The sequence below is a fragment of the Idiotropiscis lumnitzeri genome, chromosome 5, assembly GCF_059441095.1.
Source record: "Idiotropiscis lumnitzeri isolate Australia: NSW breed Sydney's pygmy pipehorse chromosome 5, RoL_Ilum_1.0, whole genome shotgun sequence".
NCBI classification, from domain to species: Eukaryota; Metazoa; Chordata; class Actinopteri; order Syngnathiformes; family Syngnathidae; genus Idiotropiscis; species Idiotropiscis lumnitzeri.
In genome coordinates, this window is record NC_142395.1 from 2,884,839 (window position 1) to 2,899,257 (window position 14,419).

The 14,419-nt window shown below is 43.6% G+C and overlaps 1 protein-coding gene across 3 annotated transcripts in view; it reads left to right on the top strand.

The window, feature by feature from the left end:
• plekho2 (pleckstrin homology domain containing O2) overlaps positions 1–14,045 on the top strand; it is a 65,461-nt gene extending 51,416 nt beyond the window's left edge. For 2 of the 3 annotated variants that reach the window (XM_088296665.1, XM_088296664.1), the window contains exons 6-7: positions 12,121–12,315; positions 12,453–14,045. In XM_088296665.1, coding sequence (XP_088152791.1) covers positions 12,121–12,315; positions 12,453–13,577 — 1,320 coding nt within the window. In that variant the 3' untranslated portion in view covers positions 13,578–14,045. Of the gene's footprint in view, positions 1–950; positions 1,190–12,120; positions 12,316–12,452 lie in introns of those variants that run through there. The other variant, XM_088296666.1, reaches the window with a different exon arrangement.
• Positions 14,046–14,419: the final 374 nt, after the last annotated feature.

The following is a 14,419-nucleotide window of genomic DNA, read 5'->3' on the forward strand; positions in this document are numbered from 1 at the left end:
GAAACGTGAACTTGGGGCGGAGGCAGAGCGTGCTCCGCCGGAAAGTGGACTTGGGACGGACGCAGGACATTGCTCCGCCGGAACGTGGACTTGGGACGGACGCAAGACGTGCTCCGCTGGAATGTGGACTTGGACCTTGGGTGCTGGCGAGGCGCCGGAACGGGGCTCAGCAGCTAGCGGGGAGCTGGAACGGGGCTCAGCAGCTGGCGAAGAGCCGGGACGGGGCTCAGCAGCTGGCGAGGAGCCGGAACCGGGCTCAGCAGCTGGCGGGGAGCCGGAACGGGGCTCAGCAGCTGGCGGGGAGCCGGAACGGGGCTCAGCAGCTGGCGGGGAGCCGGAACGGGACTCAGCATTTGGCGGGGAGCCGGACCGGGACTCAGCAGCTGGCTGGAGGGGAGCTGGAACGGGACTCAGCAGCTGGGCTGGAGTCTGCGGCGGGCCAGGCGCAGCAGGGGGGCCGGGCGCAGCCGAGACGGGGGACCTGATCCCTATCAGCCTGCCGCCATAGGGATTCAGGGGAACGGGAGACACGAGGGACAGAGACTACGGGTGCTGGTGAACGTGAACTATGAAACGCCGGGGGAACGTGACCAGGTGCAGAAACCGATGGTGGACGTGGGGAGCGAGGTGACCGTGATTTACGTGACGTGGAGCGTGAAGCGCGTGTGATAGAGTGGGAGGTGGTCTCATAAAACTCAAACGAAAAAGGTGTCAGGAACTGTTCGGGGGGAAGAAGGTGACTGGTCCTGAATGAGTCCGGGTTGCGCTGGGCGTCTAACAGGTGGTATATGTACTCAAAGTCGTCCTCATGATCCGAGTCGACCAGAACGTGCGGGGCATAGTGCTCAAAATCATCTACTGAGCCGGGAACTACCAGAAAGTGCGGGGGTGCAAGGGCATGGTGCTCAAAATCGTCGTCGTAATCCGAGTCTATAATCAGGTGGGGAGGTATGACGGGTAGGTAGTCGATAGCATTACCGTGAGAAGATGGGGAAGAAACAGACGAGGTACGAGAGGCGGAACCTACGGGAAGGGCACGGGGTTGGTCGGCAGGCTGATGAGGGCGGTTGTCCGAGCGGCGGCGTCCATGAGCTTCTCGCAGGTCCTTCTTTGGTCGGTGCATTCTGTCAGGGTTCGCCGGAAGGCGAGTTGGAGGAAGGACCCAAGATGCGAGGAAGCGGGGAAAAGGGTAACTTAAAGGGAATTTATTAAATGAATCAAACAAGGACAACCAACGTGGTAGGGTGCAAAATAACAAAGGCAAACTAAACGTGACTAAACTGGATCAAGGACAAAGAACAAAACACGACGGAAACGGACTAAGCGGGGATATGAAACGGGACAGGGACAGGTGACAAGAGCTGGGGGCATGAACGAGAGCGGGAGCGAGAGCGGGGGCGAGAACAAGAACATGAACGAGATCAGAGAGCGGTCGTGACAGTTCGTAACGGAGCAATGCACCGACACTGAGTTGTCGGCACGGGGTGTTTAAGTAGTCCAGTCATTAGGGGAGCAGATGGGAATCAGGTGTGTGACGGTTAACGGGGAACAGGTGCGTGGCTGGTGGGGACGAGTGCTGAGGGGAAAACGCCCCACTCAGCTGACAAAATAAACAAAACCCAAGACATGGCAAAAATGTGAAAAATAATAACAAAAAACCTGACATGACCGACACAGGTCATGACATTATTGAACACATCACTCCTTAAAATAAACAGTATAATGAGAGCATATAACTCAACACCCTTCCTTGCTCTCATCAGCTCAAAACAATGACCTTGAACACACCTTTAATTTCCAAAGAACCAAGTTTTAAATTTGGCAATCCTAATCCTAGATACTGCTTTTGTCACTATGTCTGCAATCATGTTTTCTGATGGACAGTATACAAGGTCTATCTTTCCATTTTGAAGTGCTTCACGGATGAAGTGAAATCTAACATCAATGTGTTTAGATCTCTGTCTATTCACTGGGTTTTTGCTCAAAGCAATGGCCTCTTGATTGTCCCCATAAATCCTGGTGCAACTGTATCTTGCATGATCCATACCATTTAACAACTGAGTTAAATACAAGCTTTCTTGTGTAGTGATTACTAAAGCAATGTATTCAGCCTCACAAGTCAAAAGAGCCACTATAGGCTGCTTCTTCGACTTCCATGAGATTGCAGGGCCTTGTTTTGTCATGTTGAAGCTGTAGCCTGTAGTGCTACGTCTGTCTTCTACTGATGATGCCCAAAGAGAGTCACTAAAAGCCACCAGGTTTAAATCTTCATAATTTTTCTTGAAAATTAATTTGTAATCCAAGGTACCTTTTAGATATATCAAAACATGTTTAGCAGTCACTAAATTGTCTGCCTTTGGCTTTACCAGTGCTTGTGACAATTTTCTCACTATCCAGCTGATATCTGGTCTCGCACAAGTCATGGCATAAATCAGCTGCCTACAATCTCTCAATACTCTTTTGGGTTGAGAATCTCATTATTGTTACTTTCTTCACTCACCCCCAGGCTTGGTTCACTTTGTGTTCTCCCTTTCATTTTGCGAAATATATTCGTCTTTTATTTTGGTGACAGAAACTTTATTAATGCTTTATGTTGACATCCGGTTTGACAGGAAACAGTTTAGCTGCCATTTTAGATTGCGGATTGCGAGTCGCTTTCCGGTCGAAAGCAGCGTAACTGCTATCAGTTTGCTACCTGCTATCAGCTTCGTGTTGTTTTTGCCTTCGAAAGCATCGTCTTTTCACTCTGGTTCTTATTGGATACGACAGTGCTGCCCAATAAAGCACTTGGAGCTTGTGGATGCTTTTTCCTGACTCCCGTATTCATTTTGAATGGAGTTTGGCTCACTGTTGACTTGTGTACACTTATACACGCATGAGTAACAGTACACTTGGTGTATATCTGGATTTACAGTCTGACATTCCAAATATTTCAAGCACTTTGACGATCTACCTTTTCTCACTCATTTTGATTTCTTCACCCTCTTGATCAAACAGAATGCCCAAGAAGTATTATATTTTGCCCAGAACTTTCATATTGAAACTGGATTTAATTGTGTCTTTGAATCTATTGAGTAGATCACTGTTGCTTGCTGCAACTATTAGATCATCTACCCACATGATGATAATGATCGCATCATTTTCTAAGTACTTTGGGGGATTCTTTTCTCTTCTAGGACAGTGGTGGTTCAGGCCGTAATCAGGGCCTCCATTTGCTGTATTGTCACTTAGTATTTCTGAAGCCTCATTATACTGTGATGCATCTGCATTTATAGTGCCCTAGTTGTCATTTAAGTCTTGACTTTCTTTGCCACCTTCACTGTGTAGTTTATCATCAAAATCCTCAGTGCTAGGAAATGTACTCCTGCTTCCCATGATTTCTGAATCAAATTCATCTGTTTGTGTCTGCCTTTCCATGCAGTTATTTTTGATTAATTTTACCAGTCTGGGTTTTGATACTTTTTCAGTTTGTGGGTTATATACCAGATATGCAGGGCTGTTTTTACTGTACCCCACAAAAATCCCCTTTTCACATGTTGCGTCTAATTTCTTGTGATCATGCTTCATGCTTATATACATAATATTCTGATCCAAACACCCACATTAGTGTCATTGTAACATCTGTTACAGATATGAGCAGCATTTTGAACAGCATAAGGCCACAGCACTTTTGGTAAACCCTTTTCAAATAGCAGGCACCTTCCATTTCTAAAAACGCGCTCTCCACTGTCGTTCGGCTGTACCATTTTGCAGCGGAGAGTATGGGGATGAAGTTTCATGTTACTGCTTTTATCCCTCAAGAGTGACTGAAAGGCATTGTTTGTGTATTCTGTACCATTATCCGATCTAATGCACTGCCATATGGGGCACTGTCTGCAAGGAATTTTTCTGTTGCTAATAGTGCGTCACTTTTACATTTGAGAAAATAAACAGACAATGCCCCTGAAAAATCATCTATGAATGAGACTACATACTTGTAACCATCTTCACTAGTTGGCTCAATGTGACCTGCCAAGTCAGTGCGTACCATCTCATGAGGTGCGTTAGCTTTTGCATCCAATTTCCTATTCCTACTATTGATGAATTTTCCCTCTGTACACACATTGCAGTCTATTTTAAAGTTACCTGTAATCGTCATGCCCTTTACCACATTCGGCAATTTCAACACATCATCCATATTACAGTGTCCCAAAATTTCATGCCATGTTTTGACATCACACGTTAGATTCACATTGTCCTTGGACCTCATGTCAGTAAATGACTCATCATAGCTTTGTTCATTGTGATTTACCATTCTCATGTAGTATACACTTTCATGATCCTCGATGCTGAAGACTGTTCCATCTTTGGATACAAGTTAATTTTGTCCTTTCTTGAATGTTACTTTGGCTCCATCAGTCGTAGCTGCTTTCACTGAAATGATGCTTTGATGGTACGTTGGTATATATGAGGCTTTCTTCAATGTGACACCGACACATCTTCCTTTCGTGTCCTGTAGAAAGACCTTGGCATCTCCTCGTTTCAATTCCACATTGTTTTCCCTGGTTCCAACAGCTAGTTCCATGTAATGTTTTGCTGAATTGAAAGTCTCATCAAATGTTGTGAAATTGTGTTCCTCATTTACAATATGTGATATGTCTCCACAATCCACAATTAATCTATTTCTTTTAACGTCGTATGGAAGATATTTGTGGCTGGCCTTGAACACAAATGTCTCTTCCTCCTCATGATCCTGTTGTTTCTCTGCTGTTTGTTTTGCATCATCTTATAACTTGGTTTTTCTCCTGCATGTCTCATCACTGTGTGTAGCACTCCTGTGGTAGTTGCACCACTTCGTCACCCCTCTTTGGCGGCAATCTCTCACAAGATGCCCACGGATTCCACATCCGTTGCAGATTACCGATGATACGTCCACTTTCATCACATTGTCTGTCTTTGTGTTACTGTCAAACTTTTCTGTCTCCTTGTAGCTTCGTAGTCGACTTTTAATCTGTGCAAACATTAAGTCATCGTTGCTTTGTGTTTTGTGGACGCAGAAAGGCTTGTATGTTTCTGGGAGGCCCTTCAGAATCATAGTTATTATCAGCCCATCACTTATTCTCTCCTTTGCATTTCTCAAGGAGGTTACTCCCTTTTCAGCATGGATGACATAGTCAGATATAGTTTCTTCAGTCTCTTTCTTTAGGGAAGTTGATTACGAATACAGGGCAATAATTCTGGGCTTACCCTGACTCGCGTAATGGCCGCGTAGTATTTCCAACGCCCTTTTGCCGTCGTCTGCCGCTTCTCTCATTACCAATGACAGGCTTGTGTCGTCAGGGAACTAAATTAGCGCCGCGTAGCATTCTGCATTCTTCTACGGATCAGGTACGGCGGTAGACTGCATAGTGTCTTTCAATCCAAGTATCCTCAAATGGCCGAGGCACTTAACTCCCAAAGTTCGTAGTTGTTTTCGTTCCCGTCGAAAACTAACCGCTGCCATCTTCCTCCTCCTGTGCCACGGCTGGGCCCATAACCTTTTGCGCTTACAGCATCGATATCCATATTTATTTCTTTGATCACCGCACCAACATAATGCTTCGATAGTTTCAATGTTTTCGGTCTCTTTTATTTCTTCTTTCTCTCTCTCTCTCTCTCTCTATATATATATATATATACAGTGAACCCCCGGTTATCGCGGTTAATGGGGACCGAGACCACCCGCGAAAACTGAAAATCCGCGAAGTAGCGTCGCACCTTCAAAAAAAAACAAAAAAACGTGTGTATATATATATATATATATATATATATATATATATATATATATATATATATATATATATATACTTCGCACCTATATATAAATATATATAGGTGCGAAGTAGCGGCACACCTTCAAAAATGCTTAAAAAAAAAAAAAATATATATATATATATATATATATATATACATATATATATACAGTGAACCCCAGGTTATCGCGGTTAATGGGGACCGAGACCACCCGCGAAAACTGAAAATCCGCGAAGTAGTGTCGCACCTTCAAAAAAAAAAAACACCGTGTATATATATATACTTCGCACCTATATATATATATATATATATATATATACTGGTAAGAGAGAGAGAGAGTGAAATTCATGTTATAACAAAAAAACAAATATTATTAAAACTTGTTTTTTTATTCCCCAGCCATTATTTTTGTATTTATTCAATTACTTCTTTTTGTATTTATTTAATTACTTCGACTTTTACCTACTGGTACGCCGTCCGGTGTGGCCTGTGAATGTTATGATCCTCCAGCAGAGCTGGAGGATTGAACAGGACTCTCCAAACGCAGACACGGGGAAAAAAGGTGGTGATACAAAGATAGTGTAGCGACTTTGTAAATAGTTCAAGGGTTCTGTGTTTTCCTCTTTTCTGTGGAGGCTGTGAAGGCAGCAGGGGAGTGAACGTTATGTTGTTGTCGTTGTTGTTGTTGTTGTTGTTGTTGTTGTTGTTGGGCTGGCGCCTGGGCGGAACCTCCCAAGGTTCGCCCAGCTAGCGCAATCACCTTCTGCGGCTCGGTGGAGAGGCCGTTGTGAGGGGGAGGTGCGTCGCCGAAAATCCTCTGCCGGAGGAGAATGAGTCGGGGGCACCGCAGGAGCCATAGCCAAAAGGTGGCAGGAGATAGTGGCGGCGCCCTCTCCCTGACCGGTCCTCCGGACCGAGTCGTGGGGTAATTTGGGTGCCGGCAGGATACATTCGTCGTCGACGGGGGACCGCCGACTCGTCCGGGAGACCACGTAGAGGTTGTATCCTTCCTCCCGGGTTGTTGTCGTTGTGTTGCTCTCTCTCTGATCGGCGTGGTTGCGGCCAACAGCAGCCGTTTTTGGCTTAATAATAAAAGCGTTCGCTGATGGACAAATTGGCCTGATTTATTATACAACGTTACAATATTTATTATAATCACAATATAGTCAGTGTAATCAGCGCGTCTCGCATGGCATGGCGCGAGACGATCGCTGGAGGAACGCCCACACAGCTGAAAAAACAAAAACACACGCGGCATGACAGGCACGGATCATGACAGTGAAATGAAAGGTGGCATTCTTCATTTATTTATTTATTCATTCATAACTGACAGCCTCGCTCTCCGACGTTGCCCGGGCGGAAGGTGCTCCTATTCGGCTTAACTACCACGCACGCCGGCCGGTCTCCTTCGGAGCTCACACACGGTCCCGAACGAAGCCAAATGTCGCCGCGCGAGTGCCCGGGCGGAAGTTGTTTATCTTCGGCTTGACAGCCACACACGCCGGCCGGTCTCCTTCGGAGCTCATGCACGGTCCCGAACGAAGCCAAATGACGCCGCGCGAGTGCCCGGGCGGAAGTTGTTTATCTTCGGCTTGACAGCCACACACGCCGGCCGGTCTCCTTCGGAGCTCACGCACGGTGTCCGTCGCCACCAATCGTCCGGGGGAACCTGCTCTTCTTCGGCCACTCTCTTCTTCGTCCACTCTCTTCTTCGGCGCACGCCGGCCGTCTAACCGCTTCAGCCCCCCCTTGTGCCGCTCGGCGAAACTAAAATGCTCCCGAATATTTTTTAGACCCGCGAAGCACTGAACCCGCGAAAGGTGAACCGCGAAGTAGCGGGGGTTCACTGTATATATATATATATACACGGGTAGAGAGTGAGAGAGAGTGAAATTCATGTTATAACAAAAAAAATATTATTAAAACGTATTTTTTTTTTATTCCCCAGCCATTATTTTTGTATTTATTCAATTACTTCTTTTTGTATTTATTTAATTACTTCGACTTTTACCTGCTGGTACACAGTCCGGTGTGCCCTGTGAAATGAAAGGTGGCATTTTTCATTTATTTATTTATTCATTCATAACTGACAGCCTCGCGCTCCGCTCACGCACCCCGGTGTCGTGCCAAAGTACTTACCCCCTGCCAAAATCTGTATCCCCTGCGCGCACGCATTGACTGAAGGCGGCGCGATGTTACTACGTTTGTTTTCATTGAAAGGCACGAAGAATGTATGAGTTTGTGTTTTTGATTTGCTGTAATTTAAACTAGGGTTTCCATAAAAGTGGCAGTCTTAGTCGGTGTGGTTTTCAGCACACCATTCGCTACAATTCAACACGTAGAGTAAGCGTTTGGCTCGGGGGGAATTACCTGCATTTGCATTAGTTAGACGAAAGAAATTTCGCAATCAATGAAGCTACCATAAAGTAATTTCAGTGATCAAAACACGATGAAAAGGGGAGAAGATGAGTGAAGTGGGCGATCGTGTTTCCGGCGAGATCAAATTAAGTGTCAACATACACATAGGTGGTATCCTGTTAGAGAACACGTAATTGTATTCCAATTGACTGATTTGTTCATTTTTTATAACCACCGATAGCCGCGTCAAGAGTAGCAAAAGAATAAAAAAATAAATAAAGTCACTCGCGTTCTGCGTCGGACTCGAGGTGCATTCATTGACCACTTACGCAGTAGGAAAGTTACCAGGGGGGGACTGATTCTGGCAGCCTCTGCCACAATAAGTACCCCCCCCCCCTCTAATCACAAAAATTGACCCCAACCATCAAGTGACTTATTCTGTGTACCTATTGGGTCATTTTGAGTATGTGTGGCAAATTTGAGCAGGATCCCTCTTTTCTAGGCAAAGTTACCAGGGGGGGCTGCCAGAATCAGTCACCCCTGGTAACTTTCCTACGTAAGTGGTCAGTGAATGCACCTCGAGTCCGACGCAGAACGCGAGTGACTTTATTTTTTTATTCTTTTGCTACTCTTGACGCAGCTATCGGTGGTTATAAAAAATAAACAAATCAGTCAATTGGAATACAATTAAGTGTTCTCTAACAGGATACCACCTATCTGTATGATGCCACTTAATTTGATCTCGCTGGAAACACGATATAGCCCACGTCACTAATCCTCTCCCCTTTTCATCGTGTTTTAATCACTGAAATTCCCGTATGGTAGCTTCATTGATTGCGAAATTTCTTTGGTCTAACGAATGCAAATGCAGGGAATCCCCCCCCCGATTTCGACGCAGTCAAACGCTTACTTGACGTGTTGAATTGTAGCGAATGGTGTGCTGAAAACCGCACCGACTAAGACTACCACTTTTATGGAAACCGTAGTTTAAATGAAAGCAAATCCAAAACACAAAATCATACATTCTTCGTGCCTTTCAATGAAAACAAACGTAGTAACATCGCGCCGCCTTCAGTCAATGCGTGCGCGCTCCCGCGACAGGGGATGCAGATTTTGGCAGGGGGTAAGTACTTTGGCACGACACCGGTCCCGAACGAAACGGGCGGAGGTTGTTCCTCTACGGCTTGACTGCCACGCACGCACGCCGGCCGGTCTCCTCCGGAAATCTCGCAAGGCCCCGAACGAGGCGAAATGTCGCTCTTCTCTGTCCACTCTCTTCTTTGCCCACACTCTTCTTCGGCGCACGCCGGCCGTCTAACCGCTCTAGCGCCCCCTCGTGTCGCTCGGCGAAATTACAATGCCCCCGAATATTTTTTAGACCCGCGAAGCATCACAACCAACGTAAAGTGTCCGCATGTAAAACACGAGAAATTTACGACTGTTAAAAAAAATAAACTTAACATTTCAACAAATATGACATGACATTCAACAAAATACAAATACAACAATATTGACATTTTGGGATATTATTGAACATATCACTCCTTAAAATAAACATATAATGAGAGCATATAACTCAACACTCTGGATCATTTTTGTGTGCGTGCATGCGTGCCCGTGTAAGTGGATGCGCGTGTGTGTGGGTGTGTGTGTGCGCGTGTGCGTGGGTGTGTGTGTGCGCGTGTGCGTGTGTCAGGGTTCGCCGTTCGGCGAAGAGGAGGGGGACCCAAAATGCGAGGAAGCAGGGATAAGGGTAACTTAAAGGGAATTTATTTAACAAAACAAAACCAAAAGACAAACAAGGTACTAGGACAAACAAACGTGGCTGGGTGCATAAATGACGAAGACGAACTAAACGTGACTAAACAGAACAAAAGCCGAGGAATAAAGACAGTGACAAAAACCAGGGACATGAGCGGGAGCGAGAGCGAGAGCGAGAACAAGAACATGAACGAGATCAAAAGCAGGAGTCGAGATAGTCCGTAATGGGGGCAACAGGGAGCTACACGGGATAATGATCCGACACTGGGTTGATGGCATGGGAAGCTAAAATAGTCCGGTAATCAGGTGAGCAGATGGGAATCAGGTGTGTGACAGTTAACGATGAGCAGGTGCGTGGCTGGTGAGGACGAGGTGCTGAGGGGAAACGCCCCTACTCAGCTGACTGAAAATAAACCAAAACAACAACACAACAGCATGAACGTAAAAATAATAACAAAAACCTGTCATGCCCGACGCGGATCATGACAGCGTGTGTGAGTGTGTGCAAATAGAACAATTTGGTAGATGGAATGTATTAATTGCATGTCCATTCATTTCAAAGGGAAAGTTTCCTTGATTTATGAACATTTTGAGTTAAAATGAGGTTACAGAATAGATCATGCTTGTAACTTGAGTTGCCACTGTATATTGTAACGATGTTAAAACTGCATACTTCCCATCGATTCGATTCAGATGGGTGCTTGCTTTCTAACCCGAAAATGTATATTAAGCGTGTTAAAGCCTGCGTGAGTGCGTGACATCATTAAATGCATTGCTGCATTCATGTGTTCCATGGGAAATCTTCAACTCTTCCGTACCCGCACAGTAACAATAGGGATCTAACGATTCACTTTAGCCCCAATTCGATTTTCAATTTTCAGTTCCCGATTTTGATTCCATATTTGAATTTTTATTAATTGCTGCCTTGTTTGACTTTGTGCACTCGTGTGGTGCGGCAGCCATTCACAAACCTAATACACATTGATGTTTAGCACAAGCGAGTAAATGTTTAGTGCATATTAAATGGAACCAAAAACTAAACACTATGCCGAGTTGCACTATTTCTATGAACTACCCATAAATGATAACATAAATACTTGCAAACATATTTCACTTTTCTTGAGCACCAATCCATTTTTTACTGTAGAAGTAAGTAGTGACTGAAATCATACGGATAAAATTGAGGAAATGCACTGTGCTAAAGAAAACTAAAATCATCACTTGAATTGATTTTTAATTTTGCTTTTATTTAACCTGAATACAAAACATTTAGTTTTGCTTCTCTTGTATTGATAATATTATCTACACGTGGTATGGGCCTGAAAAGGGAGAGAGACGCTACAATATGTTAGCGTACCACAAGAGGACATTGCGTGCGGCATTCCATCAGATGCACACGTTAGCCTGTGTGTGCTAACTGCAGCTAGCTTTCAGACACGACAGTCCCTTTCAAAAAATTAAATCGGGCAGCAGCCGCTACGTGGTTCCTTTTTAAGGTGCTTGTTTATCATCGTTGTGCTGCTATGAAAGGGAGGCTTACATCGTATCAAGTAATTATGTGTATGCAGCTGCACCATGTGTAGGGTCTACCCCGGTCAATCTGGGCCGGGTGTCACTGCGATGGTGGCACTCCCTGTGGCTATGGGTTGTCATTCGATCATTGTGGACGAGCTCCCCTGGGGTTCCCTTTCCTCCAATAATTTCTCTGTGCCTTGCTGTCTTTTTTTAACACACTTTATCATGTTGTGAATGTGTGTGTTTTGCGTGTGTGTGGGTATGTCTTGTTTTGTTTGTTGGGTGGGTGATGCCTGGTCTTCTATTTTTTTTTTTGTAATTGGTATGTTTTTATTGTACAACATTTTGAGCTAAATTCTATGGAGGAAAATGCTACATAAATTAGATTTGATTAGATTTGGAGAAGTGGCAGTGAAACAGGCCGAAGTGGTTTTACTAAATGCAAGTGTGTCGGTCAAGATTTGAGCATTTCTTCTGAGGCAGTCATACAAATTATTCAGGGTACAGCATTGTTAAGACTGAATTGAGAATAAGCCCCAGTGTTATTATGCAATGATGATATGAGCATATTCTTTTTTAGGGTGCAGAACTGCATTTCTGTGCATGCATTCGCTGTCATGGGATATTGATTTTCTTAATACTTTATATATATATATATATATATATATATATATATATATATATATATATATATATATTCCTTTCCCCTTTTAGGTAGCCAATTTGTCATCTGAAGGCATGGTGCACTTGGATCTTGATCTTTTAGATGCTGCAGTGGCAAATGGGACATGTGATGCCAATATTGAGGACCCTGGCATGGCTCTAGAAATGAACAAATCCTCTTTGCTTCAATGCAAATCCACTGATGATGCAGATAATCTACATGCAGAGGCCCAGAATGTGCTAAAGGTTGGTTTCCAGAAACATAACAGCTACAGGACAGTGACATACCATGAAAGAGTCATGCTTGTTTGTTATTAACATGGATAATAAAATGTTAAATATCCATTTATATAATATACATATATTTTGATTATGACTTCAAGGCCCTGAAGCCACCCTCGAAAAGACAAGAAAAAGATGCTTGGAAAAAGACAAGTCCATCCACGTCTCCCAAGCCTTCAAGTGAGCGAACAGGAAATTCTCATTTAAAACACCCCACCCACCCTCCAACCCCACCAACCAAAGACAAGAAACCTTCCTTAGTTCCTTCTGAACCAAACCAAGAGGTCACACGTACACCAGACAGCAATGAGGACAAGAAACAAGAACATAAAAATTATAAAGCAATAATATATCAGAACAAATATGAAACTCTTCCATGTGTTGATGATGATACAACTACATGTAAAGAAGGATTCGTTTCAGATGATGCCAAGGCAAAAATATATCCACAAATGCCTGGTTCAGAAATGCTACCTACAGCAAGAAAGACATCCATTCTTCCAATAAGTCCCAAGACAAAACATTTTTTATCATCGAAATTTAATATCCACCCTCTTGAAGACGCAACTAAATCTCAAGAGGCAGAAAACCATACTTTGTGGCTTAAGAAAACATTTCATGATGATTTGCTGAATGATCCCACCAATTACAGCCAAATGTTTTTGCCAATACCTAAAAAAAACACAATAAATAGTGATTGTGTAGATTTGTGTCAGCATTTAAATGCCAAGAGTGATGTGTCTGAACATGAAAACAAATTGACAATGTCTAAAACTGCAGTTCGCAGGAATGATACCTGTACAGGTGTCCTGGGCATTTGTCGCTATGGTAATTTAATGCCGACAGTAGGTACTCCAACAGTTAAAGTTGAATCAAAGGTCTCAATGTGTCGACATTGTGAGGTCATTCCTCTGTCAACCATGGTTAGATCTGACTCCTGTGGAGAGCTACTCACATCACATATTCCTTTGCAATGGCATTCGGAGGCTTTCATGAGAAATGAGATGGACTTGATCACACTTGAAAATAAGTTGACACTTGAAATGGAAGAGACTAACAAGCTAATGAGCAGTGTGTGCCGAGCGCATATGGGAGGAGATAAAGCATGCATGCCAAGGGATCTGCTGACAAAGGCAATGGAGAAATTAAAGAAGGCAGATCATGTCCTCAAAGAAATCAAGGACTTTAACGATACGAACAAACTGAGAAAAAGAAATAGCTGGTGAATGTCAGTCAAACATTTTAGTTTGAAATCATTGCAACATTGCAATATATCCATCACATTTTAGCATCCTTACTGTAATTGGATCACACAGCATAATCTAATATATTTCAAGTCACACAACACAGCAAGAAAATAATTCATTCCAAGAGAAAGATCAAGAAAAGCGAACCCAACAGTGCTGTTGAGATTTTCAATGAAGTTAAGGTTATACTTTCCATATTTTTATTTTTTATACAACACAGAGGGGCAGCATCAGATTTTGAGAAACCTTTCATATTGAGAAATTGCACTTTTCCTCAATGTGAAGTAGTCAGTATACAGCTTATAACATCAACGTTTTACCACTGTTGCAAAAAGTAAAAGGCTGAAATGACTTTAGGCATTCTATTGTTAAAAAATGTATTTATCTTAAGTGAAATCTCTAAAAGGCTTCATTTTTTTAAAATTAAAAAAATATGTGAAACCAAAACGATTGTCTTTATTTTCATCCACCCATCCATTATCTGTTCCGAGTGTTCAATCAACCCATCATGCATGTTTTTGTAATGTAGGAGGAAACCAGATTACCCTGAGAAAACCCACGCAGGCACAGGGAGAACATGCAAACTCCACACAGGAATACTGGAGTAGGACTCTATCCTACGACCTCTGCACCGTGAGGCCGTCATGGTTAACCAGTCGTCCAGTGTGCCGCCAGCTTATAACATAGCATTGCAAATTGAATGTCCCCCTAAGTCAACACTCAGTTATTAATTTCAAAAGGCACAAACGTGAGTAAACCTAAAGGAGAAAATGTCTAAAGGTTTTGTCCTCCTTGTTTGCAGTTCCCCATAATGGCACATT